Source organism: Rhinolophus sinicus, chromosome 4 (assembly GCF_057876585.1).
Source record: "Rhinolophus sinicus isolate RSI-liver-muscle chromosome 4, RSI-T2T, whole genome shotgun sequence".
NCBI classification, from domain to species: domain Eukaryota; kingdom Metazoa; phylum Chordata; class Mammalia; order Chiroptera; family Rhinolophidae; genus Rhinolophus; species Rhinolophus sinicus.
The window spans coordinates 11,821,392-11,849,018 of NC_142504.1; the positions used below are offsets into that span (position 1 = coordinate 11,821,392).

Here is a 27,627-nt window from a genome sequence, read left to right on the forward strand (position 1 = left end):
ACACCGGGCATAGCCTTGGCCTTCACAGATGAGGAAACTGAGCTCTGAAGAGACAAAGGAGCTCCTCCCAGGTCCTCACTTCCCAGGAGCTCAGCCCGGTGGGGTCCATGTCCCAGTCTCAGAAGCGCTCCCCCTCCCTGGGCTGCCGAATCAGCAGGCGTTTTTAAAATTAAGCCATAGAGAACATGACCTCTCATTGAGGGTTGGGTTATCGAGAAGTCATCGTGTGCATTAACCATCACAATGTGTAGCGACTTTAACAGATCTGCTTTATACCCTGCAGTTGCCAGTTCAGTTGACCTTCAACATATAAAAAGAATTTTTTTTTTTCCTCTCTCTTTTCTTGTCTCATAAGGATGTGGAAAACCTGACTAGAATTGCCTGGTCTGACATTTCCTGTGACAAAGCACTCTGTTTGGAATACTGTGAAAGCAATCTGCCTTAACAATTCAACCCAAATAAATTATCTTCCTGAAACTAGTGAAAAAAACTTAATTGGGAATTAGGCCGCATACCCAAGTCTCTCTCATCCGGGTCCATGATGACGAAGGTTGGACAAAGATAGGGATCGCCTGGTGAGGACAGATTTGGGGGAGGGGGGACATTGATGGCCCTGCATCCTCCTGGAAAAGCCATCGGCTCAGCCTGTGCAGCTGGAGAGAAGACACGTTGTACTCCAGCCTCCTGAACCATTGTTCTTCGGGGTGATTTCTCGGCTTAACTATCTTTCCGTGCGGCCCCTCCCCACAGGCTTTGGCCCACACCCTTGACGAGAAGTGTGCAGAGCAAGGACAAGATCCCAAACCAAGTCCCACATGTCTCCTTCCTTGTACATTCCAGGCACAGAGAAGAAATTTACCCCAGCCACCAAGACATCAGACTGGGAGGGTTTCTTCAAGGACACTCAACTGGCAAAACAAAACTGAATCAAATGAGACCTTCCCTCATATGATTCTTGCATCCTCCCAATTTGGCACAAGGCCTTGGTATACAACTGCTATTTAATGGATGCTCCCTCTGGAAGCTGAGGCGTGCTCAGACTTCCCTGGATGTGGACACTCATCCGAAAGAGCTGGAACAACTAATCCAGATCTACTACCGTGTTTCCCCAAAAATAAGACCTAGTCGGACAATCAGCTCTAATGCGTCTTTCGGAGCAAAAATTAATATAAGACCCGGTCTTATGTTACTATGAGACCGGGTCTTAATTTTTGCTCCAAAAGACGCATTAGAGCTGATTGTCCGGCTAGGTCTTATTTTTGGGGAAACAGGGTAGTTTAATCCTGTGGCCCTGTCAACGGGGGGTGGGGGAGTAGGGAGCGGAGCTTTTGCCAAAGTTCCCCCCACCCCACCAGTAGTGGGCAGAGCCAGAAATAGAATTTTAGGCTCCAGACTCACCCTGGTTAATTTTCATCTATGCCATGCTGGATGCTAGAGGCACTGACTGCATTTTCTTAGGACCGAAGTACATTAGGACAGGTTGGTGACTGTCCCCTTGGGCACCTCAGTGGGCAGGGCTTTGTGGCTCTCCTGATTCCTCTCTCCCTGCCCTTCCCTTGGGTTGCAGTTTCCTAGGTGTGGCTGAGCTCAACTTCACCAGGCGACCGGAGAGGCAGGCTTTGCTCAACAGGCAGCAAAAAGATGGGTAGAGATGATGTTACTCCCGGGAAAGGAAAGAAAAATATCCTCTTGAGGGAAAAGTGGTTTCTGTGGAGGACAGCTCTGGAACATGGCCAAATCCACTGAGTAACCACTGTTGCACCTGAGATACGCAGTTCGCCGGGCAGAAAGGTACCAGTCCACGAGCTCCCTTCTCCTTGGCCTTGCCCCTCCCCTCTCCCCACCAGCAGGTGGCTACCTGGCTCAGCCAAGCCCAATCATCGCGACATGCTTGAAGAGCCCAGCAATCAGGGCCAGAGCTGGAGACGTGATGTGGTGCCTGGCCCAGGCCACAGGGACCCCCGGTGTGAGCCCCAGACTGCACGCCCAGCAGGCGGGACCACGGAGCTGCCTCTGATCAGGGCTCCTGGCATTGGAAGGAGGACCCAAGGGGATGGCTCTACCAGAGACAAAGACTCCCCCCGCCCCGCCCTCCCCGAGGCTGGTACGACAGACCAGGGTGGAAAGGATTGCCTCTACACCTTGGCCCCGTCCCAGGGCATCTCAAGTCACCCTTGGAGTTATAAAAGGGAAGGTTCTAACATGCCGCCCGAAAGACATTACATAAGAGTTGCTGCCGGTTTCCATAGTGGCCTGGAAAGCTGTGTGGAGGTGTTGACTTAGCTGCTAGGAGAAGCTGCTTTCTGGCACCAGTCCTGCCCTTTCCTGACCTAATAAAGGCTGAAATATCCAGGGAAGGGGCTGCCCCTGTGGGAGAGGCCGACTTTCTCCGAGTGCCATTACACATTAAATCCACTTAGGTTCTGTTTGGGTAAGTACGCCAAAGGGTGGCTTAAAACAGTTCCTGGGATGAAATAGTTTCAGTTTGAACTCACAGAACATTCCCCTGCGTAAGCATCAATAAATGGGGCCATGAGCGGTGAGTCTGAAATGACACTGTCAGGTGCCAGGTTAACTTCATATCAATTTGAAAATAAAGCTATTTGGGTTCATTTATTTTTTTTGGAAAGGTTAAGGAGGCTCACGCTTAAATAACACTTATTATTGAAGCTCATGTCTTTCCCCCAAGTGGCCCTGGGTGAACAGTCACCTTCCCCGGGCTTCCATTTTCCTCTCTGTGACATTCTAAGGGTTCTAAATGTTCTATAGTTTTTGCTCTCACGATAATAATCATTTGCCTGGGAGGTTATTTCTATTTTACCATGCACTTGCAAAGGCCAGTTTTCAATTTAATTCTCACAGAGGCCTTTGTGGGAGGCAGCACAGGGACGTGTTAGCCCTATTTTCACAAACGAAAATACTGAGGATCAGAAAATTGGAACCAGTGTGACGCACTGCTCCATGGTGAAATGAGGAAATTCAGCAAAAATATAGTGACTCTCTGACGAGGCTTCATTTGTTCATTTTAAAGGTTGAACTTTTATTGTAAGACTACATCTATATTTAAATTTTATAAAATTGTTTTAATATTCTTACTTAGCCAGAAAAATAAATAACAACCTGAATAGTGTCTGATTTACCGTGACGTTGACGAGGCTGACGCTCCAGGCACCCACTTGCACAGGCCCCTTCCAAGAGGCCCCAGCCACCTGTTGGCACAGCCTTCTATTTTTGTCAAACGGGCAAAAATGATGTACTTTTATATTCTCTGTCTTAAGGAGGCCGTCCAAACTGTGTTAGTTTCAGGCCCACCACGTCAGAATCTGAACCTGAAGTTGGTCCCTGAGGGTTTTGTTCTTGGTTGTGTTTTGCTGGCCCATGAATTCCCAGTGACCCACTGCCAGGGCCAGTCCAACCCAGAGACCCTACAGTGGCCTTACCCTAGTTTGTACAGTGAAAGGCCCAGGCACACCGGCTCCTGGAGCGCCTGCATCCACCCCATCCCACTGCCCCATCACAAAGGAGGAATCTCCAGGAAATTTTGACCTGCTCCAAAAGCACAGACGGCCGTTTTCTGGGCATTTCTTAGAAAAGGAGAAAGAAACATGTTGCTTTAAACCCAAGTTAGCTTTGCAAACTTGGAGCATTACGCCACTCACACACATAAAACCAGAGAGCTGTGGAATTTCCATGAGTGAGCCAGCCCCAACTCAGGATAAGCACACCGAGCTAAAATTAGATGTGTCCCTGAGCCAGCTGGGTGGCCACCCTGTGCCTATTCTGCAGCCGTTTTCACTTGAAATGGGGTGTGAGGGTCCCTAGGTACCAACCAGTTTGTGGGGCCCCTCCCTCCCCACCCTTCTGGGATCACCAACCCAGCCTGTAATGAGGGTTCCCAGCTCTTCAGCCCAGATGGCTCATGGGTGTGGGGCCCAGCAGGTGGGGGTATTCGGTAGGGAGCGAGGCCATGGCTAAGAAAAGCCCCTCAGAGGTCGGAAATCTGTGCCAGAACTTTCCCCGACCCCCAAAGCAGAGAAGGGCAGGGCCCACCTTACACAGAAGTCAGGAACTGGGGACTGAGAACTTCAGCACAGGGCAAGTGTTCACTCCTTAAGAGGTAACAACATTTTATGTGAGTGTTTAAGCGAGAAGGAAAAAAAATAATCAAAGCAGCAGAACCTCTCGTCTCCTTAACAGTGAAACTTCTGCAGAAGCAGGACGAGGCCCTTTGGCAAGGCTCTGCTTTCCTGGTTTCTAGGCATCTGAATCCAAATACCACAGGCAGAGACCGAAAGCCCACACCCTCCCAAACCTCCTGGAGTGTCCACTTCTCCAGACTGCACCCTCACGCCACCCGGTGGGGTAGACGGGCCAGGCCTTACAGACTACGGCCCCTTCTGGATCGCGTGGGCGGGAAATGGCCCCAGCAACGGGCCAACAGAAAGAGCTTTGACCAAAGGTATCTGGAGCTTTTTCCAGAACAAATATAAAAACCACGTGAAGCAGCTGGACTCATGTCGGGCAGTCTCCTGTTGGAAATGTCACGTTGAGCTTCGCGACGTGGGTGTTATCAAAGGATTCGGGGGCTTCGAGAAAACAACCAGAGGGTCAGGGGAAGGAAGACACAGCCAGCTAGTACTGCCAGACTGTGGGTGTCAGATTCCAGTCCCACAGCGGGGGCGTGGGGGTGGGGGGAGTCTAGCGAGGGAGGGTAGGATTCAGCTCCATAAGGCCCACAAGGATGACACTGAAAGAGGCCGCTTCCTGCGCATCCAGAAAAGGTATATAAGCCATTGTTTCAGTAACAGCCAGAGGTTCCCAGGTCAGAGGGCTTCTGTGTTATACCCCAGGGAGGAGGGAAGGGGCTCCCACACCCCACTCACCAGCAGTGGTGGGCTGTTCCCGTGGTGCTTTGCGCTAGCCTCACATTCTCTCTCATCACCTCACCCCAATTCCAGCATTGAGGGGCACACTATGACCTTTAGGATCCTTACTGAGACACAGAAGACAGATCCTATTGACTATTCATTTGGCCTATTTGTTGCATGTGTTTTGTATTTTCCCTTCTTATTTTGAAAAATGTTAATCCCGCAGGAAAATTAAAAGACTAAGACAATACCACTATACCCTTCACTTACAGGGACAAATGGTAAACATTTTGTCATATGTTCTCTCTCTCTCAACACACATACACACTTTCTTTTCCTGCTGAACCATCTGAAAGCACGTTGCAGATATCATGACGCATCGTCCCTAAATACTTCAGTCTGTATCTCCTGAGGACAGTCGCCTACAAAATCCATGTGGGGTTGGTTTGTGTGACGACACTTTTTAAAACCAGGATCCTTGTTTAAGTTTTCCCCGATGGCCGCACATCTGGTAAGTGTACCCTTTGGGAGTTATTTTATTTAAAAAGAAGAGTAATAAGTCAGTTGTAATGTCTTTATTAAATATTAAATAGGCCAAAACCAGTTCTGGTTTTTATCTAAAATGGATGCTTTCCACTTCTCTTTTCTTCTTTTAATGCACTCTTAGGAGTGTATTGGATTTTCAGGATGTCTGACCGCCTACATCTAGGCTAGAAAACGACTTGAGATTTGTTACGCTGAGTGGAAACGGGGCTGGGGGGAGGCTCTGGGTTGTGGAAGTCTGTGTGGATGGATTTCCTTGGCGGCTCATGGTGTTGGCTCCTAGACACCTGTCGAAATACTCTTCTAAGCTCACCTGCCCTCTATCTAGTAGCTTCTGGAATATGAATACTCAGTGTGTCATTGCTCCGCGAGGAGGCGAACGTGGAATCATGGAGGGGGGTCTAAGCCTCGCAAAAGAGCCTCCAGTCCTCAGATAGATGGTGGCAAACTACTTGGTCTTGGTGTCTATCCGTGACTGTTTCCATTTGCCTGAGTTTCTTTTTGTCTCATTCAGAAGAAATTTCATATGAGGGGCGAAAGGCTGAAGCAGTGACCCTGGTTCCGAAGGAGGCATCGGCAGCAATAACAGGAATGGCACCCTCCTCTCCCATTTCTCTGGACAGAATCCTCCACAGAATCTAGTGAAGCCCTGGGCCCGCCCAGTGCAGAAGATTACAGCCACACGGGGCCGGGCCAGGCAGCTCACTCTGCCAGCCCACTGGCCAGGACTGGCCTCGAGGACCTTCTGGAAAAGAGAACGGAGGGAGTGCCCATCCAGGTCAACAGCCAGAGCTTTCCAATGGACCCAGCCTCACCTCGGGCTTCACTGCAAAAGGGCGCAATTGCCTGTCCCAGGAAAAACATATTCAATCTGCACATGCTCCTTGAGGGCCTTACCCATGGGAGAGACTTGCCCCAACTCACAGGAACTCAGGCCACTCTCCTATCTCCACTTCCCTTGGCCATGGCCCACACAATGGATCTGAACATTTCTCTCTGGCCATCACAATCTTCCATAATCTGGCTCTAACCTTACTTCCCATCCCTCTCTTACAAAATTTCTATTTATTCAGGATACATCCATCCATTTAAGAAAGGAGGCTTTTTGACTAACTAAATAGTAGGGGAAAAAGTTAGTATTTGTTAAAGTAACTATTGTGGGCCAACTATTTTATATACATCATTCCATTTATTCTTCATAACAGTCCTATCTATAGGTGGGTGTATTATCCTATTTTTTGGATGAAGAAAGTAGCCACAAAGAGACCAAAAAAAAAGAAAGAAAACAAAAAGTTGTGCCCAAGGTCGCCCTGTTAGTAAGGCACAAATCTAAGTCTAAAGTCTCAGGCCCTTTCAACCTCACCAAGCTGAGAGTTACTAAATATGTTAAAGACGAGAAGCCATGTTTCAAAGTCTCCGAATACGGTAAAAATGCAACGTTTCCCAAACAGTGGTCCTCAATAACTCAACAGAGCTTCGCTTAATTGGAATAAATTTCAAATAACTCAAAAACTAGGAGAAGAATCAGCTCTTTCACTGGGGAGTTAAAAGATACTTTGGGAACTTGCGATGCCCCAGGCCCGTCATTAGGGACATCAATTACCATTGTGGAGGGTGGCAGGAAATGAATCTGGTTACTGTCAGTGCTGCCCCTTGAGGCCCCGCCCAGACACCCACTTCCTGCCTCCCCTGAGTCAGTGAATGACAGCTTCTCCTCTCTCCTGCTGGGGCCCAGCCCTTGGCTTACAGACACCCACATCTCTCCAGTCCTGGAAAAAAAGACCCTGTTCCCTAACCCTTTACCTCCTCGAGCTGCCATCCTGCCCCCAGGTCTTGCTTCACCTCCAAACTCCTTTAAAACACCTCCATGTTCTCTGCGCATGTCCTTACCCCTGCCATTCTTCAATCCACTGCACTTGACCTTCTGTCCCCAGGAGCCTGCTGAAAGCACTCTCTCCAAGCCCCTCCCATCGCCAGACCTAGTAACCTTCCCAACCTCCCCTAAGGGTCCAGAGCTGCCAACCCCCTGACCCCTCTCTCCTCACCTCCCAGGCCTCCTCCTGCTCTGACCACGCCTTTTCCTTATCACACCAACACGTGGCTCTCCCGCTGCAGGCTCCTGACCTCCGTGCCTTTCCCATGGGCCTCTGGCAATGTCTGCCCCTCCAAGGACTTCAGCTTTCAGCCCCATGCTGGCACCATCCAAACACCCCTCTCCCACTTCCCGGAATCGACGTTTCTGCCTCACCCCTAACTGTGGAAATAAAAGCTCCACTGGACAGATCCAGGAGCAGGCACCTCACCCGCTCTGATGCAGCCAGTGCCTCCTGCTTCAGGGCTCCCATCTGTGCCGACTGCAGGCCCGGCCTCCTTCCACCACGGCCGGTGGCTCTCCGTGGCGCCTTTAGCTCAGAGGTCGGGCTCCTGCTGCCAGTCACCCCGCTCAGTCCTGCAGTGGCCCTGGCCTAATCTTCCTGAAGCACAGCTCCGACTGGTTACAAAAACAACCATTACATAACCAAGGCCCCAAGAAACCGCTCTGTTCCTCTCCACTGCTCTTTGGCCCGGCTCTCAAGGCACGGCCCCCTCCTCCAGTCAGTCTGCCCTCCTCCCGGTCCCCACACGACCCAGCTCCACCAGCCTGCCCACCGCCTCTGTGCTTAGGATCTTTCTACTCCCTGAATTCCCAGACCGACCCTCTAAGTCCTTGCCCACCTCGGCTCCGCCACAGCCCTTCTTCACCAGACAGTGGCCTGAGGACAGCAGTTAAGACTGAGGCCCCTAGAGCCAGACTGACTAAATGGATTTAGATGGGTTGGCCCATCTAAACTGTGCCTCAGTTTCCCCACCTGTAAAATGGCGCCCGTAACCCTCCTAGCGTGGCTGTCAGGATGAAATGGGGGAATATGCCCAAAGCTCTTGCAACAGGACCTGTCAAATCATGAGTGCTCAATAAATATCAACAGCGTCACTGTCCCTGCAACAATCTAGACTCTCGCCCCACGGCACTCTGCGCTTGTCCCCTTGTCACTCATCTTATTTTTCATCCTGTAGAACAGTTATGCGCATGGATGCCTCAGCCTCTTTGGGGCAGGAAGCCCCCCTCCGCATCGCTCGCCCCAACACTATTCGGACAAGCGAGAGGCACTCCATCAACGCTTTGTCGAACTGGATAAAACTAAATAACATGTACTTAATGAGATCAAAAACTGTTTACTCTATCGGGAAAAGGCTCCACTTCTGAGCGACCCATGGCCGTGAACCTGGCCCCAACAGGAAATGGAAGCAATCCCCTGGCTTTAGTAACTGCTAGTGGAATGAGCAGAGAAAACAAAGTCGAATTTTCTGGAATGAGACACACACATGGAATCCAGCTACACAGGAAACCACGCTGGCAAGTCATCTCTGTGATCTGAAGGCCTCTGCACAAAATGCCCCCGACAGAAGCCAGCATCAAAGGCCATGGTTCCAAGGTGAAGGCACAGTCCACTGAGTCACGGCAGCATTCCGCCCACGGCTACCATTTGGGAAAACCAGCCGGGAACACGAAGGAAGGGCCCCTGCAGCAGGATGCACGGGATTTGGCACGGGAAGGTCTTCAGCTCTCTCTGCCCAGCCCCCAAGGTAAGCAGCCTGTTGGAGTTACACGCGGGGGGGGGGGGGGGGGGGGGGGGGAACAAGGCCTGTCTTTTCCCTAAAGCAAAGCCCTTTTCCAATCCTTAGGAAAAGCTATGGGCTTAGGCTCTTTTTCCATGAGCCACTGTAAGTACACACTATCCAAAAAAAAGTCTGCAAATGCAACAGAAAAAGAAGGCCCCAGAAAAAAAAACGGGGGTGGGGCGGTCAACGCTGAGAAACGGTAAGAGAGCTGCTTTAGTCGTTGGGAATGAGATGCCAGGAATTTCCAAAAACAACCTCAGGCTTAGAGGAAGGTGGAGAAGAGGGATAAGTGTGTGCGGGCACAGCCAGGAGGCCCTTGGTGGCCCCTAGCTGGGCTGCTCCAACCCTGCTCAGTCTATATGGCACCTCAGTGGGCACCACCCAGCCGGCTCTGGGACAGACCCTGTCTGCTATTTTTAGGTGACTTCTTCTGTTTGCTAAATCACTAGCCCACTCTTCTGCGTGCTCCTTGAGTGAAAAGAAGACCTCAGACTTCACTTCCCCGCCCCCAAGGCAAAGCCAGTAATTCAGCTCCATATAGAACGTTTGGAGCCCTTCTGGGCAAAATAGAAGGAGGCAGAGTCCCAGACAACTCAGCCCCATACTCAGGCAGCTGATAGCCCAGCGGGAGAAACAAGGTGGCCCGTCGGCTCTCTCCAGCGTGACACTTGCTGCGAGAGGTATGAGAAAGGGGTCCTATCCAGGTACCACAGCAGCAGGGAAGAGCAGGGGAAAGGCTTCCCGAGGACGGCAACATGCCAGATGCCTTGACTGTGAAACATCACAGGTGTGATGGGTTGCGTTGGTTGGTTGGGGGTTTGGTGAATTGATGGGTTGGTTAGTTGGATGGATGATTGGTTGGTCAGATGAGTAGTTGGTTAAATGAATGTATGAATAAAAAAATGAGTCGATGAATAAATGCCAACAAGTGAACTTGAAGACAGTCTGGATTATTCTAATGCTATTAAAGATAATCAATGTAATTTTCATGACACTGTCCCAAACAGATCAGCATAAATTTCCCTTGCAGTCTCCTTAACTATGTACATTCTGTCATCTGCTCAATATTTATTGGCAGGTCCAGGGATATAGCTAGGGAAAAGCAAGAAAGAAGGCCCCCTCCAGTCCTCAAGGAGCTCATGGAAGTAAAAATAAGTTATGAAATCATTATGCTATATTGGTTATCCACGATACTGAGGAACAAAGAGAAGCAGCCAGACTCTGTGGACCAGGCCAGCATTTGACACAGGCAAGGCACCGAGGGTGTAAAACTTAAGGAAGCACTCACTCGCAGGTTCATGGAGCCACCTACACCACAGCTGAGCCCCCTGGAGAGTGAGTGCCTCCTTATACTGTGCACCCCAGATGCCTCACTCGCTCCACTCTCATCCTGGCCCTGTTGCTGGCCTCTCTCCGGGGTTCTGGTACCCAAGGTCTGCTGGAAGCTACCTGGCAGACCAGCAGATAAGCATCTTGGAAGGAGAAAAACAAAAGTACCCAGAAAAGAAGACTCTCTACACACCTGTCCTGCTCGCTGTCATTCATCTCCCAAAACTCATCCCTGGGTCTCAGCAGCCTCCTTGCATCTAGCAGGAGCGGCTGCCTCTGCATGCATCATCTTCCCAGCCTGCGTGGCCTGGACTTGGACTTGGGCCTACGGCTGCGCTGGCGAGGCCCAGGTGTGGTCAGAGGAGGACCTCGGAGCTGCACGCTGAGGTCCAGAGACAGACAAAACGAGGTCACTCAGCCATCCAGGGAGAGGTGTGGACACTCTCTCCCCGCAGAGCCACACTTTCTTGACCTCAAAGGAAATCTGAGTCATGGGATGTCTCTGTCCCCTGGGAGATGCACTGGATCAAAGCCTTGGAAGCCCTGGAACTGAAGGTACCTAGCAGCTGTAACTGCCACACAAAGAGTCGGGCACCAGCCCCACTCCTGGAGGACTCCGAGGGGTCTGTACTGTGCCCTGGGGCCGTTTCTCGGAGTTGTCTCCTGTGCGTGCTCGGGAGAGGCCAGCCTGCGGAAGGAGAGCGAGCTGGCATTCTGCTTTGGGCTGGGGGCGCATATGTAGGGGGAATGCAGGTAAGAGGTGAGAAGGAGACCAGCTGTGCACAGGGCACCAACGGCGGGTGGGGGGGGCAGCCATGCCTGCCACAAGAGAGGTCTCTGGAGTCGGTTACGAAGGTAAGGCTGCAACAGCACAGGTGCCCCAGGCAGGCCACCTGTCCACACAGGAAAGCAACTGTGTGTTGTGTTTGTTCCAAAAGTCAGCTAATTTCAGACATAAAGTGCAAACAATGTGCAGAGACAAATTAAAATGGAAGTTCTACCCATTACTCGTCCTGTGCAGTGCAGAAATTCTACCCATTACTCATCAGCAGACTCGGGATGCTCGGATACTGGGAACAATCAAGAAACCGCAAATGCCACATCCTCTGCTCAGCCCTCTGCCAAGACCCAGGTGGCACAGCTCATTCCGTCGCAGGATTTAGGCCTGTGTGCGCTCCTGACCCAGAGCGCGGGAGCGGCTGGGGACCCAGGAGGGGCTGGGATTCACTCATCTCTCTCCCTGAGTGCCAGTCCTTGGTGGGGGCCTGGTGGGTGTCTGCTGAGTGAAGTCACGTGGTAAGGCTAACCAAAGTCTCCGGAGTCCTGAAGATTGGTGACATTCTGCTGCCACCTGCTGTCCATTTACTGCAAAACTCGAACATCTGACAGTCACTCTCCCAATGTCAAGAGCTGCTAAATTTCCCTGGACTTGACCACTGGCTCCAACACACAGGCAGAGACATGGATGCTTTGGGGGGCCCTGGCTGTGTCCAGGCTGCAGAGAGCCACACAGAACTGGGCAGGTTATCGCAGCCATCCCCACCTGATGTTACTGGTGCACTACAAAGCCTTTGCGTTAAACACGGCCTCTACAAACCCACGGCCCTCCTGCCGGGTCAACAGCACCCCCTTAACTGCCCGCCGGTCTTGCACTCCTCTGTGAGGGCTACAACTTAGCCCCCAACAGAGCCTCATGGCAGGCCCTGGGCTTTAGAGGCAGGGAGCCGTGTCATCCACCCCCAGAAGGATGTCAGGAGACACTCCCTGTCTAATTGATACAACAGGACAATACCCGGCCATGAAGCCAGTGACGGGTTAGCATGGCACGCCTACAGTGAAGACTGGGGGGTCATGATGGCGGGGGCCGTCTGCGGGCCTTATCAGGCTTCGTTCCAGTCTCCCCACCTGTCACCTCCGTGCTTGGCCTGCGTCACCAGGGCCGCCCGTGCACCGGCCTGATGTCTGTGAACCGGCTTTGCAGCTTGTCTATATTTACGACACCAGGAGCTGGCTGAGTATAGAAGGAGCCACGAGAACTGACGTGGAAGGCACTGGTGCCCCATTCAGATGCCCCTGACTGGGCACACCCATCCCAGCTGCTGTCCACGTTGGCTGCTAACGGCTCACAGCTGCACCCTTCTCCAGAGAATCGCCCTTTGCCAAACACCCAGGAAGTGGCACACTGCCTGCCCCACCCCAGGACGGGCAACCCATCGTCAAAGACTGAAGCAGGAAACAAAAAAGCTCACTCGTGGCTTAAAGGTGGGACCAGCTCTGGGTCAATTCCCACTTTCACCTCCCTGTGGGATCAGATGGAGACCCCACATCCTCACTGGGACCTGCCCTGTCCTACTTCCCTCACTAAGAACATGCCCCCCAAAATTACATGCACCGGACCCTCCATCTCAGGCTTGGCTTCTGGCTCCCAAACGTGGGCTGCAGCACATCCCCTGGGGGGCTTGTTAAACACATTGCTGGGCTTCACCCCCAAAGTCCCGATGCAGTAGGTCAGGCAAGTTGTGCTTCTAACAAGTTCCCAGGTGACGCCGATGCGGCTGGTCCAGGGATCACAGCTGAAGAACCACTGTCCCTGGGGACCTGACTTAAGACAGGAGTCATTCAAGTAACAGGAAAGAGTGAGCAGTGGCGGCACGTCCAAGGCCACATGTGGAATGTAGGGCGGGGGAATGTCATGGGTGGAGGAGCCCCTAAAGTGCAGTCCATCGACCCCTCCACTTACAGACAGGAGCACGAGGCTCTGACCAAGGCAGAAACACCCTGCAAACACAGGAAGGAGTGTTTGACTTCAAGGCCAGCGGGGGAGTTGCTTTCATTGTCATCCGAGAATAGCTATGAGCAATCCCGTTAACTGGGACTCTAGGAATAGTCCTGGTGTGAGAGACAATCTCTTAACAGCTTCAGTAAGACCCCAAGGCCGAAGAGAACGGTCCTGTCACACAGCAGCAACAGGGCCTGAAATGAGACCCACAGGACAGATAACGGCTCACCTCTGTGGTTCCAAGCACACGGTCCCTGACCCGCAGGCCAGTGAACAAAGAAACACCACCGGCCTGACAGCCAGAATCAGGGCGAGCGAGGGATGTGGACTAGGCCCAGTGCCCACGGCCTAAACCTGCTTCTCCCCGTCTTCCTCATTTCTGGGAATGGCAACTCCCTTCTTGTACATTGTTCAGCAAAAGCACGGGAGTCATCCTTGCCTCCTAAGACAGCACATCGAATCCATGGGCAAATCCCGTTGACTCCCACGTGCGTGTACCTGTAACAATGCAGCCCATATCTCACCGCCTTCGCTGCACCGCCCCGATTCAGGCCACTGTCAGCCCTCCTCTAGGCTTTGGCCCGATTGGTCTCCCTGCATCCACCCTGGCTTGCCGCCTGGAGTCCCTTCTCAACCCGGCAGCCAGAAGGATCCTACAAACACACGAGTCAGGTCATGCCACACCTCTGCTCGACCTCCGAAGGCTCTCTTACCTCCTACCTCCTAGAGTACAAGCCAGTGCTTTCTACAGCCTCAGGCCCCTCTCACTCCCTCTTCTCTCCCTCATCCACTCCAGCCTGGAACAAGCACCGTATTCCCACCGCAGGGCCTCTGCACAGCTAGTCTCTTTGCATTTGCTCCCAGGGATCAAAAGCCTGGTTCCCTGTTTTCCTTGTCCAGTGTCACCTTCGCAGAAAGGTTCTCCCTGACTACCCCTCTGGAAAACAGCAACCCCAAACTCAGGGCTCCCTCTCACTGCTCCTTGATTTCTTTTCCCTCATAGCACTCAGGTGTGTTTTATATTTACCTGTGCGGTTGTGGTTCTGGGCTGCCTCCCCCAGGAGGAAGTATAAGATCCCAGAGGGCCGCACCTTGGTCTGCTTGGTTCACACAGAATCCCCAGTGACCCGGGCTGTGGCTGGCACACAGTAGGCCATCACAGATGACGTCCTGCTACATGTGAACAACTGGTTCTCCAGGGAGGGGGAGGCTGATTTGCAGCATTTGCCAATTTCCAAGGTCTAAACATCTCCCACCCTGACCAAGTTCAAGCTACCACCTTGAGGTCCAACGCAGAATCAGGGAAAAATGCTAACAGTCAGCAGGTTAGAGCTGGTACAGGCTGACTCAAACACACTACGGCACTCACTAAAAAGTTGTTGAATAAATCGATGAATAAATGATTGTTTCTGTGGATTGACAGGGCCTTCCTGAGGACACAACTCTAGGAACTCGGGGTCTGAAGGCAAGTCTCTCCAGAACCAAGGGAGTCCTGCACGCGGAACAGGATGCCACAGGGTAATTGGTGGCATCTGCTGCAGGCTTATCCTGAGCACAGGAAGGACATGTATATTTAAAGCGGTTAGGAATTGAAATGGGTCCTAAAGGACCATCTATTCCACTCCACTCTTTAAAACACCCATTTTAAGATACCTTTTAAAAAATCCACCTAAATTAAACTTCAGTTCCATAGACTTTATCATACTTGAAGCTTGTGTTCTAGGACGACGCCCATTTTCCCCAGGGTGAGACGAACAACTGCCTTGAGCTCACCGGAGCCGATGGCAGACCCCGGAGCCAGGCATCCTTTACGTGCCAAACCTGCTGGTCCTGGGGGCATCATGCAGCCCTGGGTTTTCCTGGTTCCCTTCCCACATGAACCACATTAGGAAAAGACAGACAGACAGGGGAGAATGACTGGAAAATGTGAACATGACAAAAATTCTTCCAGGAGTGGTAGAAAGGGAGACTGAGATGGGGAAAAGTGGACACTTTAAAAATTGCAGTGAGACCAAAAAGGATTTTAAATGCTGCACGAAAAAAACAGTTTCCTTCCATGGTGGCCAGAATAATGGCCTCCCTTCCCAAGATGTCTACGTCCTCATCCCGGAAAGTGTGAACATGCTGGGTTATGGGGCACAGGGGAGTTAGGTTACAGATGGAGTTGCTCAGCAGCTGACCTTGAGATGGGAGAGTATCCTGGGTTACCCAGGTGGGCCCCACATAATCGCAGGGGTCCTTATAAGGGGGAGAGGGAGGCAGAAAAGGGAGAACCAGAGATGGCCGCCTGAGAAGGACTCAGCCCGATGTTCCTGGCTTTGAAGATGGAACAGGAGCCACAAACCAAGGCCTGAGAAGGCCTCTACAGAGAAGCCAGAAAAGGCGAGGAAACGGATTCGCCTCTAAGCTTCCAGAAGGAATGCAGCCCTGCTGACACCTTGATTTTAGCCCCATGAGACCCAATTCTGACCTCTATCATCAGAACTATAATAAATTCGTATTATTTTCAAGCCATTAAGTTTATGGCAATCTGTCATACCAGCAATAGGAAACTAATACACCCTCGTATTGGCTCACACTGCCAGGCTGTTGGGTCCCTGATCCTAAGGGACGTGTGACCCTGGAGAGACCCATGCCCCTCTCTGGGCCTCAGCTTCCCCATCTGTACCAAGAGCCATCCCATCTTGCCTCCCAAGGACCCATGGCTCACAGTTGCTTGAGGGGACACAGATTTGCTTGGTGGCTCTGGCACCTAGATTCTGTTGCTGTGGCCATTGCCATGAGTTGAATTCCCAAGAGAGGCCAACAGCTCTTCTCAGTTTCATGCCCATGATTACATCCAGGTCTCGAAACAAGACTGGGCAAAAAGTGTGTGGCTGGAGCCTGTGCAGCCCGTGCCCACCTGGAAAGCAAAGTGAAAGCCAGTGCTTACCACCAGAGACCCCGCGTGTTTTCAGCTACTACGCAGAAAGTCAACCCCAGCAGGATCTGTGTGGCTATCAGAGGGCCCCGAGAGCCACTCCGAGAGACTCTCAGATAAATGACAGGCCAGCATGCCCTGCGAGCCGGCTGTAAGCCCCACAAGTGAGGTTGCCCCCAGCCAGACTACCAACCTTCACAAAGTGCCATTTGGGGAGCCACCATGCTTGGACACCTAGCTCAAGGGACTTAACAAAGAATCACCTCTCTTAGAGGCTCGTAGTCCTGCCTCTAAGGTTTCTCACGGGGCTGCTCTGAGCCAGGTGTGTGGGGGAGTGAGATGTAAATACGCAGAGGAAGGTCCTGCCCGGACACAGCCTGCTGGCGGGAAGCAGAGTGAGGCGAGGAGGGCAGGACTTCCCGGCTCAGGGCCGCATCCCTGCAGTTCTGATTGACCCTAAGACGAACCCACCAAGGACAGCCTTGACAAGCCAGTGACAAATGACAGATGGCCCCAAACAGCTACATCCCCCTACAATGGGAGCCCAGATGCCATATTTTCTAAACACAGAGAGAAACAAAAATGGAAGCAGAAAATAGTCCTGTCATTAACTGAGTCGATCTAAAGAGTCAGAGTGAGACGAGCCTGACTGATTGCACAGATTCGTGCCCCCTCATATCTCAGCAGGTCACGTCTTCCACCTGCCCCCCTGCCCCAGGACGCGTGCACGGTCCCCCTGCTCCTGGGGACTTCCATGGCCGACCCTGGGCTGACGCTGCAAGGCCCAGAGAAGGCTCCAAATAGCCACCTTTCCTCCAGCTTTGTGAGGTCTGAGTTGTGGAGCATGCGCTGTGCACAGGCCAGCTCTGCTGTCATCTCACTGTCCTTTGTCGTGTTTAAAAGAATTACATATGCACACCTCCCTCTCACATTAAGGAACTCGTGGGATCTGATACACACTAGGACTCATACCCACGTTTACTGAACTGAATGAAATAAATGGAGGCCCCGGGGAGAACGGGACTTATGGACGGGACTGGGAGGGGCAGGGGGGCAGTTAGATTTAGCGAATGGAATTATTTTGGCCCTGGTTTCAAACCGAGGGTGCTGTGTTCAGTTACGTAGTATACGCACTGCACAAGCATGCGTAGCTGAGGGGATGAGAAACAGCTAAAAGCCAACGCATATTCCATTCACCACACTGCGAGCCCTTGGATCTGCATCCATCCAGAACCTTGACAGATTCCTTCAATTCTCTGTGCCTCCATTTCCTCATCTGGGAAATGGGGACAATAATTGCGAGGGCGAGAAGATGCTTGTTCTGCACTCCCAGTGTCTTCTGGGAGTTTGGAGGAAGCTATACTGGTCTCTCCTTCATATAGACCTTTAGTCTCCTCCCCGTTACTCACTCCGTCCTAAGGGAGTGTGACTTATGTGACGGGCTAACTGCAGGAAGAAAGAAAAGGGGAATGTTAGGCTCAGCTGCACCCTTTCTCTTCTCGGGAAAGAGCTACGCTTCCAGGGGCCGGACCCTCCCACCGTGTGACTATGTGAGGTGACCTGCCCTGGGCCTGAGAGGAGGTGGGCAGTCTGCTCGTTCCCGGCTCCCCAGGCCTCGTGACTTGCTGTGTCCTCTCCATTATCAATCACAGCGATGACATTCATTTTACTCGTATCTGACTGATACCCTTTGTTTTATTTGTCAATGTGTTCAGAACTCAGGAGGAGGAAGAGAATACTATTTAATGAGAACTCAAAAAAAAAAAAAAATACCCAATGATAATATCCGACTCAATGATTATAAAGAGTAAATGAGATAATGTACGCATGAGCTCAGCATGGTGACCAGCAAATATGGAATAAGTGATAGGTAAAAACCAAGGCCCCCAAATGTTTGTTGATTGACCAATAGAAAAGTCAACACTATTAAACAGATGTTAAACACCCTACTTATACTTCACTTGGTATTGGGGGGAGAGGCTGTGGAAGCACTTTTGCCTCCTACCCTCTTCGTATAAAACAAAGTCCACACCATCTTTCGAGGGTTTACTAACTGGTCCAAGGCCACGGCTTATAAAGGGCAGAGCTGGTGTGCCCGTCCAGGTCGTCAGGCTCCAGAGCCCATGTGCCACGCCTCCTGAGTGCCCTGCAAACAGCAGGTACCCAGTAAATATCTGATGTATGAAATAACTCTGGAAGTAAGCCTCATAGGCCAGCACGAATGCATGAGCTGGAAGGACACCTGGAAATCATCTCCCCAGTGGCCACATTTCAGTCAGGGACACTGAAGCCTAGAGACAAAATGACCCATCCAGGTCACCCAAAACGAAGAGAGGACTAGAACCCAGCCCCCCGATCCTCCAGCCACTCGCCTTTCTCCTCAGCCTACATCTCTCCCAGATCAGTGCAGCCTGCGAATGCTCCCGACCAACAGGTCTGAGGCACTGTCCCCTTTTCCAGGGCACACGTGTTCTGGCATTGGAGGGCAAAACAGGGCCCGCTGAGTTAAACTATGGGCGAGCAGATTTTAACTGAGTGTGAGGAAGAATTTTCTGATCGTCAGAATCAGGCAGAAGTGCGGTGGGAGGCAGGGAGTTCCCCATCACTGGAGGTGTTCAAGCTGAAGCCAGTCACCATCTAAAGGTGGTGGAAAGGATTTCTACTCCGGGAGAAAGGTAACACCATTAATTCATGTATTCACCGGGCTCTGGAGCTAGTTTCCTGGGTTCAAACCCCTGTTCTGCCTCTTACTAGATGTAAAACTTGGTAAAGCAAGAAGTAAAGCAACTTCTCTGAGTGAGTGTCCTCATCTGTAAAGTGGGGATAATAACAGTATTTCCCTCATAGACCTTTTATGAGAATTAAAAGAGTAAATGTAGTTAAAATACTTACTATTGTTGTTAGTAGTAGTAGTACATATTCATTGAGTGTCTTTTGTGTACCAGGTAATATTCTAGGTGCAGGAAATATTACACAAAGGTCCCTGCTCTCATGAAACTTATATTCTATTGTGGGGGAGACACACATAAGTAAACAAAATGATTTCAAGTAACGACAGGTGCTGTGATGACAATAAAAGAGGCCAGAGTCATGAGGGGGTGCAGGTGAAGTCATGCAAAGAAAACCACTCTGAATACAGAACAGCTGATTGACAAGAAAGTTACAGTTGTGAGCTGATTTGGGAGTGACTTTACAGCAAAGGTCCAAGACAGTTCTTCCCAGACGTCCCCTTGAACAACCGCGCACAGACTCCCTCCCTAACAGCACTCGCTTTGGGCTCCAGCAGAAGGACAGTGACTCACGGGGGCTTGGGGCTTGGAGACACACAGGGGCCAAACTGAGGAATGTGGCTTCAGGGGGAGTACTAGAGGACAATCGTATTTTGCCAGCATTTTCCCAAGAGAAGTTTTCCTCCTATGCCACTGGTAGGCGGGCTCCATCTTTCCTGTGTTGAACCCGCCCCCCACGGGCCAAATCTGAATCTGATTGGCCTGGTGAGCTCCCAGGCTCTGCCCTGCTGACTCTGCTGGGACCTTGCCCCACCCACATCCCCCAACCCCGGAGGCACTATCTCCCAGAGCAGCCAATCCCACCCACATTGCTCTGTTTCTTGGAGAAGTATCAGAGTTCACGGCCCCCAGTGGGCAGCAACTGGCCTCTCTGTGCTCTGACACTTTTGCTGAGTAGCTCCAGACAGCACTGGCACCAAACCAGAGTCTACATTAACCAGGCAATCACAGCTCTTCCCACTCTAGTAACTCCCTGAGACCCTGCATCACCCAACTCATTTACCGCATGAGGCTTATCAGCAGCTGAACTTTAAGAGAGCCGGCAGATGGCAGCAGGCCTCAGGATGTCCTGGATTTTTGTGGAGCTACTGCAGGCCCAGTAATGGTGGCAGATGTCCTTGGGTCGCAATGTGGCCTCTCCCACATAATACCAGGTTTAGCACAGGCAGCAAAAATCCCTTTGTAGCTCCTACCAAGTAGTCCCCAGCTGGTCACAGGCAGTGGGTGACCTGAGTCTGCACTAGAGCCCCTCCCAAGATGCTCGAGAACCAACATACTTGGAGGCTGGCTTCAGACCACAGCAGAGCACCACCCAATTAGCCCCACAAGCAGCACACACAAAGGGTGGTCTCAACAGGCACCAGAGCCTGCTGGGGTGAATCCCACTCTGTGTGTTAAGCCCCCACACAGCAGCCTGTAAGCTGTGGACATGGCCAAACCCCACAGCCAATCAGACTGAGGGTCAATCCCACCCACTGATGTGCCAATAGCAATCAAGGCTGAACTATAACAGGCGGGCAGATACAACCCACACAAGGGACACTCCTGGAGCACCCAGCTCAGGTGACCAGGGAGGCTGTGCCAGGGCCCCACAGGGCACCTACTACATAAGGCCACCTGGCCAAGACTGGGAGACATAGTAGATTTACCTCATACATAGAAACAAGCACAGAGAGGCAGCAAAAATGAGGAAAAAAGAAATACCTCCCAAATAAAAGAACAGGAGAAAACTCCATAAAAAGAACTAAACTAAATGGAGGCAAGCAACTACCTGAGACAGAATTCAAAACAATGGTTATAAGGATGTTCAAGGAACTTAGTGAGAAGTTCAACAAAAAGATAGCAAGCATAAAAAAGGACATAGATATAGATGTTGTAATACAGAATTGTACACCTGAAACCTATGTAATTTTACTAACAATTGTCACCCCAATAAATTTAATAAAATAAAATTAAAAAAAAAAAAAAAAAAAGAAAGGACATAGAAACCATAAAAAGGAACCAGTCAGAAGTGCAGAACACAATAACTGAAATGAAGAATGCACTAGAATGAATCACCAGCAGACTAGATGAAGCAGAGGATCAAATCAATGATTTGGAAGACAAGATAGCAGAAAACACCCAGTCAGAACAGCAAAAAGAAAAATGAATCCAAAAAGTGAGCATAGTTTAAGAGATTCCTGGGACAACATCAAGTGACAACATTCGCATCAGAGAGTTACCAGAAGGAGGAGAGAGAAAGCAAGGGATTGAGAACCTATTTGAAGAAATAATGACTGAAAACTTTCCCAACCTGGTGAAGGAAATAGACATACAAGCCCAGGAAATGCACAGAGTCCCATATAAGATTAACCCGAACAGGCCCGCGGCAAGACACATTACAATTAACACATTTTTTGCGGGAAACGAGTAAACTCATCATATCGCTTTTTATACCAAAGCGAGGGAGACGAGAATAACACATATTTTGCACCTCTTTTTAAACTAAAACACTGAAAGTTTCATAGAAAAATATCAAATAGATCGAAAGATATGAATATTTTACGGAAAGTCTAATTTTGGCGAGAAAATGTCAAAAAAGCCCCGCGACGCGATTTGGCGGGAAAATGCCCGCTTACAATTAAAATGGCAAAGGTTAAACACAAAGACAGAATCCTAAAAGCAGCAAGAGAAAAGCAATTAGTAACTTATAAAGGAGCTCCATAAGACTGTCAGATGATTTCTCAACAGAAACTTTTCAGGCCAGAAGGGATTGGTAGGAAATATTCAAAGTGATGAAAAGCAAGGATCTACAACCAAGACTACTCTACCCAGCAAGGCTGTCATTTAGAATCAAAGGGCAGATAAAAGCTTCCCAGACAAGAAAGAAAAACTAAAAGAGTTCATCACCACCAAACCAGTTATTACAAGGAATGTTAGAGGGGCTATTTTAAGATGGGAAAAAGAGATCAAAATTATGAATAATAAAATGGTAATAACTACATATCCATCAACAATTACTTTCAATGTAAATGGATTAAGGTCTCCAATCAAAAGACATAGGAGGGCTGAAAGGATTAGAAAACAAAACACTTACATATGCTGCGTACAAGAGAATCACTTCAGATTGAAAGACACACACAGAAGGAAAGTAAAGAGATAGAAAAAGATATTTCATGAAAATGAAAACAAACAACAAAAAGCTGGGATAGACATACTTACACCAGACAAAATAGACTTTAAAACAAAGGCAAACAAACAACAAAGAAGGACCCAGTAATCCCACTTGTGGGTATTTATCTGAAGAAACCCAAAACGTCACTGCGAGGGGACACGTGCATCCATATGTTCGTTGTAGCATTGTTTACAATGGCCAAGATGTGGAGGCAGCCTGAGTGTCCATCAATGTAAGAATGGATAAAGAGGAGGTGGTACATATATACAGTGGGTTATTGCTGGGCCAGGGAAAGGAATGGATTCTTGTCATCTGTGGCAGCATGGGTATTGTGCTGAGTGAAGTATATCAGACAGAGACAGACAGATACAATGTGATTTTGCTTACATTTGGCATCTAAAAAACAAAATAAACTAACAAACAAATCAGAGACAAATTCATAGATACAGAGAACATTTTGATGGTTGCCAGATGGTAGCAGGGTTGGGGGTGTGGCTGAGAAAAGGGGAAGGGATTAAGAAGTACAAATTGGTTGTTACAAAGTAGTCATGGGGATGTAGGGTATAGCATAAGGAATATAGTCAATAATATTATAATAATTATGTATGGTGTCAGATGGGTACTAGATTTGTTGAGGTGATAGACAGGAGAGGGTTGGGGGGCAGAGTGAAAAAAGTGAAGGCATTAAGAAGTAGAAATTGGTAGTTACAAAATAGTCACAGGGATATAAATTAAAGCATAGAGAATATAGCCAATAATATAGTAATAGCTATGTATAGTGCCAAATGGGTACTAGACTAGTCAGGAGATCACTTCTTAAATTATATAAATGTCTAACCACTATGCTGTACTCCTGAAATTAATATAAAATAACATTACTTGTCAACTGTAATTGAAAATTTTAAAAGCAGGGGGAAGGTGAGGGGCAATAACTGGTGCAAATTTCCAGGTGTAAAACAAATATGTCATGGGGATGTAACGTACAGCATGGGGAATATAGTCAATAATATTGTGTTAGCGTGGTACAGTGTCAGATGGTTGCTGGACTTATGGTGATCACGTCTTCAGGTATATAAATGTTAAACAACTATGGTGGACACCTGAAACTCATATAATATTGTGTGTTAGCTATAGCTTTAATAAAAATCTTAAAAATAAAATAAATAAAAATAAAAAAGACAAAAAGAAAAAAACAGTGAAATACAATAGAGAACTCTAAGACAGGCCCATGCCTATATGGGAACTTAGTAAAGAATAAAGATGGCTTCATAAATCAATGGGATAAAGAACAGATTGTAGAGTAGGTGACATTGGAAAACCTGTCTTACTATGTGGAGAAAAATAAAAGTGGATCTTTTTATCCTGACAAATACAAAAGATTAAACACCAAAATGTGAAAGTTAAAACTATAAAGTTACGAGAAATAGAGAATACCATTGAAACCAAAAGGCAAAAAAGAAATTAATAAAGAAAACTTCAAAAATGTAAATCATATGGCAAACAACATTGAATACGCCAAAATTAAGGCTTTCTGTTCAACAAAGGAGATAATTATAAAAGTTATTAGACAGATAACAGAATGATAAAAGATATTTCACAAAGTCTAAAAGTATCAGAAAATTAACATCTACCAAAAGAAAATTAAATCCTCTTTCAAGGAAGGAAACGTTAACCAGAGCCTATACAATTATTCACACACAATGTCAGGAATTCAATCAAAATTATCAAAACTGCTAAGAAATGGGACAAAATGATCAAAACCCAAAAGAAAAACATACAATAGCAATAGACACACAGGTGGTCCAGATATGGAAGTTCCTAGACAGCAACTTGAAAATAACTATGAATAATATGCTCAAGGAAATAAAGGAAGATGAAGAATTTCACAAAAGATTGAAGTCTATTTAAAAAAGAAATATAAATTATAAAACTGAAAAATAACTGAAATTAAGAATTTATTAGATATATTTAATAGCACATTAGACATGATAGAAGAGAAGAAACATGAACTGGAAGATAGATCAAGAGAAAATATCTAGATTGACGTACAGAGAAAGATATGGAAAATATAGGAAAAAATATTTTTAAAAACCTATGGAACACAGTGAAAAGATCTAGTGCATTTGTGATGGGAGTCCCTGAAGAAAAAAAAAAAGACGGAACAAAAAGGATCTTTGAAAAGATAAACAATAATTTTGAAAACTGATGTAAGGTGTTAATCCACAACTTCAGGAAACTCTATGCATACCAAACAGAATCATCAAAGAAAACCACAGCTAGGCACAGAATAGTAACATTGTTGAAAAATCAAAGAAGGAGAAAATGTTAAAAGAAGCCAGTGGAGAGGGGGTTGGGGGAGAAGCAGCTAGCGGTTAAAAAACAAACAAACAAAAAAAAAAACAAGACATAACTTTCAAAGTAGTAGCAATAAAAATGTCAACCAATTTGTTAGAAGAAATGGTGAAAGCCTAAGGCAAAGGAATAACATACTTAAAGTGCTGAAAAAAAATAAAGTACCAATCTAGAATTCTAAGCCCATTGAAAACATCCTTCAAAACTAAAGGTAAAATAAAGATATTTTCAAGCAAAAACTCAAAAAAAAAAATTATTTTGACACAGCAGCTAAAGAAATAGTAAAGGAAGTTTTTCAAGCAAAAGAAAAATATAAATGTAATATTTATTCCAATTAATATAAAAATTATCAGACTGGATTAAAATTCCAAATGTGTGGTGCTTGTAAGAGATAAGCTTTACATATATACCGAACTATAAAGAAATTTCAATTCCAAAGGATTGAAATCATACAGAGTAGATGTAATCAAAGTGGAAATGTTAGAAATCAGAAACAAAAAGATAACCAGAACAATACCTCAAACGTTTTGAATTAATCAATACATGTCTAAATAACCCATGGGTCAAAAGAAAAAAAAAATCACAATGGAAATTAGAAAATATTTTAACTAAATTATATGAATATGTAACCCATTAACATGGGATGCAGACAAAACACTATTTAGAGGGAAATTTGTACCCCTAAAAGATATTGTAAAAGAGAAGGCTGAGAATCAATCATTGATTATCAATATTGATAAAATAAAAAATAATAGCAAATTAAACTCAAAGAAAGTAGAATGAAAAAAGAATAAAAGAGTGGAAATCAATGAAATAAAAAACAAATGTACAAAACCAAAAGTTAGCTCTTTGAAATAGCACATTATACAATTGATAATCCCCTAGTAAGACTAGTCAAGAAATAGGGAGAACACAAATTACCAGTATGGGAATAGAAACAGAGATATCTCTGCAGATCTCACCGACTTTAAAGCGATAATAAGAGAATATTATAATTATATAATTTCATTCCAATATTTAAAATCTAGATAGAGGGTAAAATTCTTTGGAAAAATACAACTTGCAAAATTGATATACGAAGAAATAGAAAATTTGAATTAAAAAAAATTTTAATTGAATCCATAATTTAAAACCTTTCAGCTCAATGCTCAGAAGGCTTCACTGCTAAATTCTCCTAAATATTTAAGGAAGAAATAACACCAACCTTACACTACCTGTTCAAGAGAACAGAAAAAAAGAGGGCTCATGTCTAGCTGGACCTAGGTACCAGAATCTGAGAGGCTATTGCCAGAAAACCAGTTTGCCAGCCAATCTCCTCCATGAACTTCTATACAAAACCCTACACAAAATATTAATAAGTTGAGACTACAGTATATAAAAAGATAATATATCAGAGCCGAGTGGGGTTTGTTCCGGGAATGTAAGATTGGGTTAACATTCAAAAATCAGTCAGTGTAGGACTCACCAAGTCCACTGCGAAAGAAAAAAAGGAGTAAGCACAGGGTTAAAACAAACTGGCCCCACAAGAGCCCATGGGAGCCAATTCATCCCCCGGCTCCAGTCTCCTCCAGGAAGCAACTCTTGTGCCATGTCAGCCTGACCGTGTGGCTGCCAGTTTGTGTGGGCACCATCTGCTAAAGGCTTCTTGACTTTGAGAAGAAGTAAGAAGGGCCCAAGAAGCACCCCTGGCAGCTTCCCCGGGCATGCGCACTCTGGGCCACAGTCACCTTCCCTACTGCACAGGCTGGCTGTGGGAGCTCCAGGAGCCACCAGGGACTTGACAGCTCTCTGGGAAGAGCCATCACCTGGCACCGCACGCTCACCTGAGGGGCAGGGGCTGGCTCCCCTGCCTTTTGAACGCTCTTTCCAGCCTCTCCTGGGTGGTCCTGGCATTCCCAGCAGGCAAGAACTTCAAGGGCATTCTGTCGGCCTCTGGGCCGCTGTTCACAGCTGGGCTGTCCTCTGGATGACCCGTCCACCTGCCATTCCCCCTGTGGAGCAGCCCTTGGCTCAGCAGGTGAGGAGGGTTGCTGGGCACAGATCTGCTCTTCTCCGAGGTGGGCTCACTGAGCTGGCCCAGGGGGCTCCTGGCGGTGGACCCTGTGCTGGAAGCCAGGCCTTCCTGTGGGGCAGGGCAGGCCGGGGTGCGGGTGGAGAGCTCGGGTGCTTTCCGCCTCTCCTCCTCCTCACGGGGCTGGGTCATGCTACTCAAGGCCGGGGGCCGCCTCAGGGAGCGTTTCCGGAGGGAATCCTGAAAGGGACAAGGACAAAAGCAGTGAGGATCCCTTCAAGGGAGGTGGGAAAAGACTTTATCCCACTTCAAGCATTTGCCCATGACGTGCCCTCCCCCAGGAAAGTCCTTCCCCCACTCCCCACCCAAGTCCTCCTCTTAAAATCCTACCTACTCTTTGAGGAGACACTGCCAGGCCACCATTTCTGTAATGCATTCCCTGTACCCCACCTGCATGAACCCCCAGAGCATGCCTGTGCCCTCCTCCCACACCAGTACGGGGAGCGGGTCCCAGTGGCTGGTAAAGCTGCGGCTCCAAGGGGAGACCTGGGTTCCAATTCCTGTGTCACCATCAACCAGCTGTATCCCCTCTGGCAAGTTATTGAACTTCTCTGTCCCTCACTTCCCTCCCCTGTAATATAACCTGTCCACAATCCACTATCTGAAATTCCTACATCCCATCACCTCTGAAAACAAAAATGTCCTTTGGAATCCTGTAACAAATTCTTTCTAACTACTTGGAGGTTGTTTAGTCTCCTTTCAAGTGTGAATGTTCATGTTTAGTTGCAGAAATGTTAATGGTTTTGTTCATGGGGTGCTACCCCCAAACCCTAGTGCAGGGTATGTGGTGTGTGGTTTCTGCACTGTAGTTCTTTCCTGAAAATACAATTCTAAATGACAAAACACACTTGGCCCAAAGGTTTTGAAGGAGGAACTAGGAACCTGTAGTACCTATCTCTCCCGGGACAGTGTGAGGATCAAAGGAGAGACCCTCGGAAAGCACTAGCACAGAGCCAGAGCCATCACAGCAGCTCACAAATATTAGCTACAGCTACGTACCTGTGCCCCTGTCCCCACTTCCTTACGGCCTTACCCACCCCCTCCTGCCAGCAGTCTAGGAATGGCAAAAGCCATTCTTCATTTCTCTCTGGTGTCCACAGAGCTCCCGGCTCAGTGACCTATGCCTAGTAAGCGCCAAGATGTGCTTAGCTTTTTAAAGGAA

At 48.3% G+C, this 27,627-nt stretch overlaps 1 protein-coding gene across 10 annotated transcripts in view; it reads right to left on the minus strand.

Annotated features, from left to right (window-relative positions):
• The window catches only part of MINDY4 (MINDY lysine 48 deubiquitinase 4), a 107,172-nt gene that overhangs the window by 65,594 nt on the left and 13,951 nt on the right, over positions 1-27,627 (minus strand). For all 10 annotated transcript variants that reach the window (XM_074340947.2, XM_074340949.2, XM_074340946.2 and 7 more), the window contains exon 5: positions 26,218-26,645. In XM_074340947.2, the coding sequence (XP_074197048.2) occupies positions 26,218-26,645 (428 nt within the window). The remainder of the gene's footprint in view (positions 1-26,217; positions 26,646-27,627) is intronic.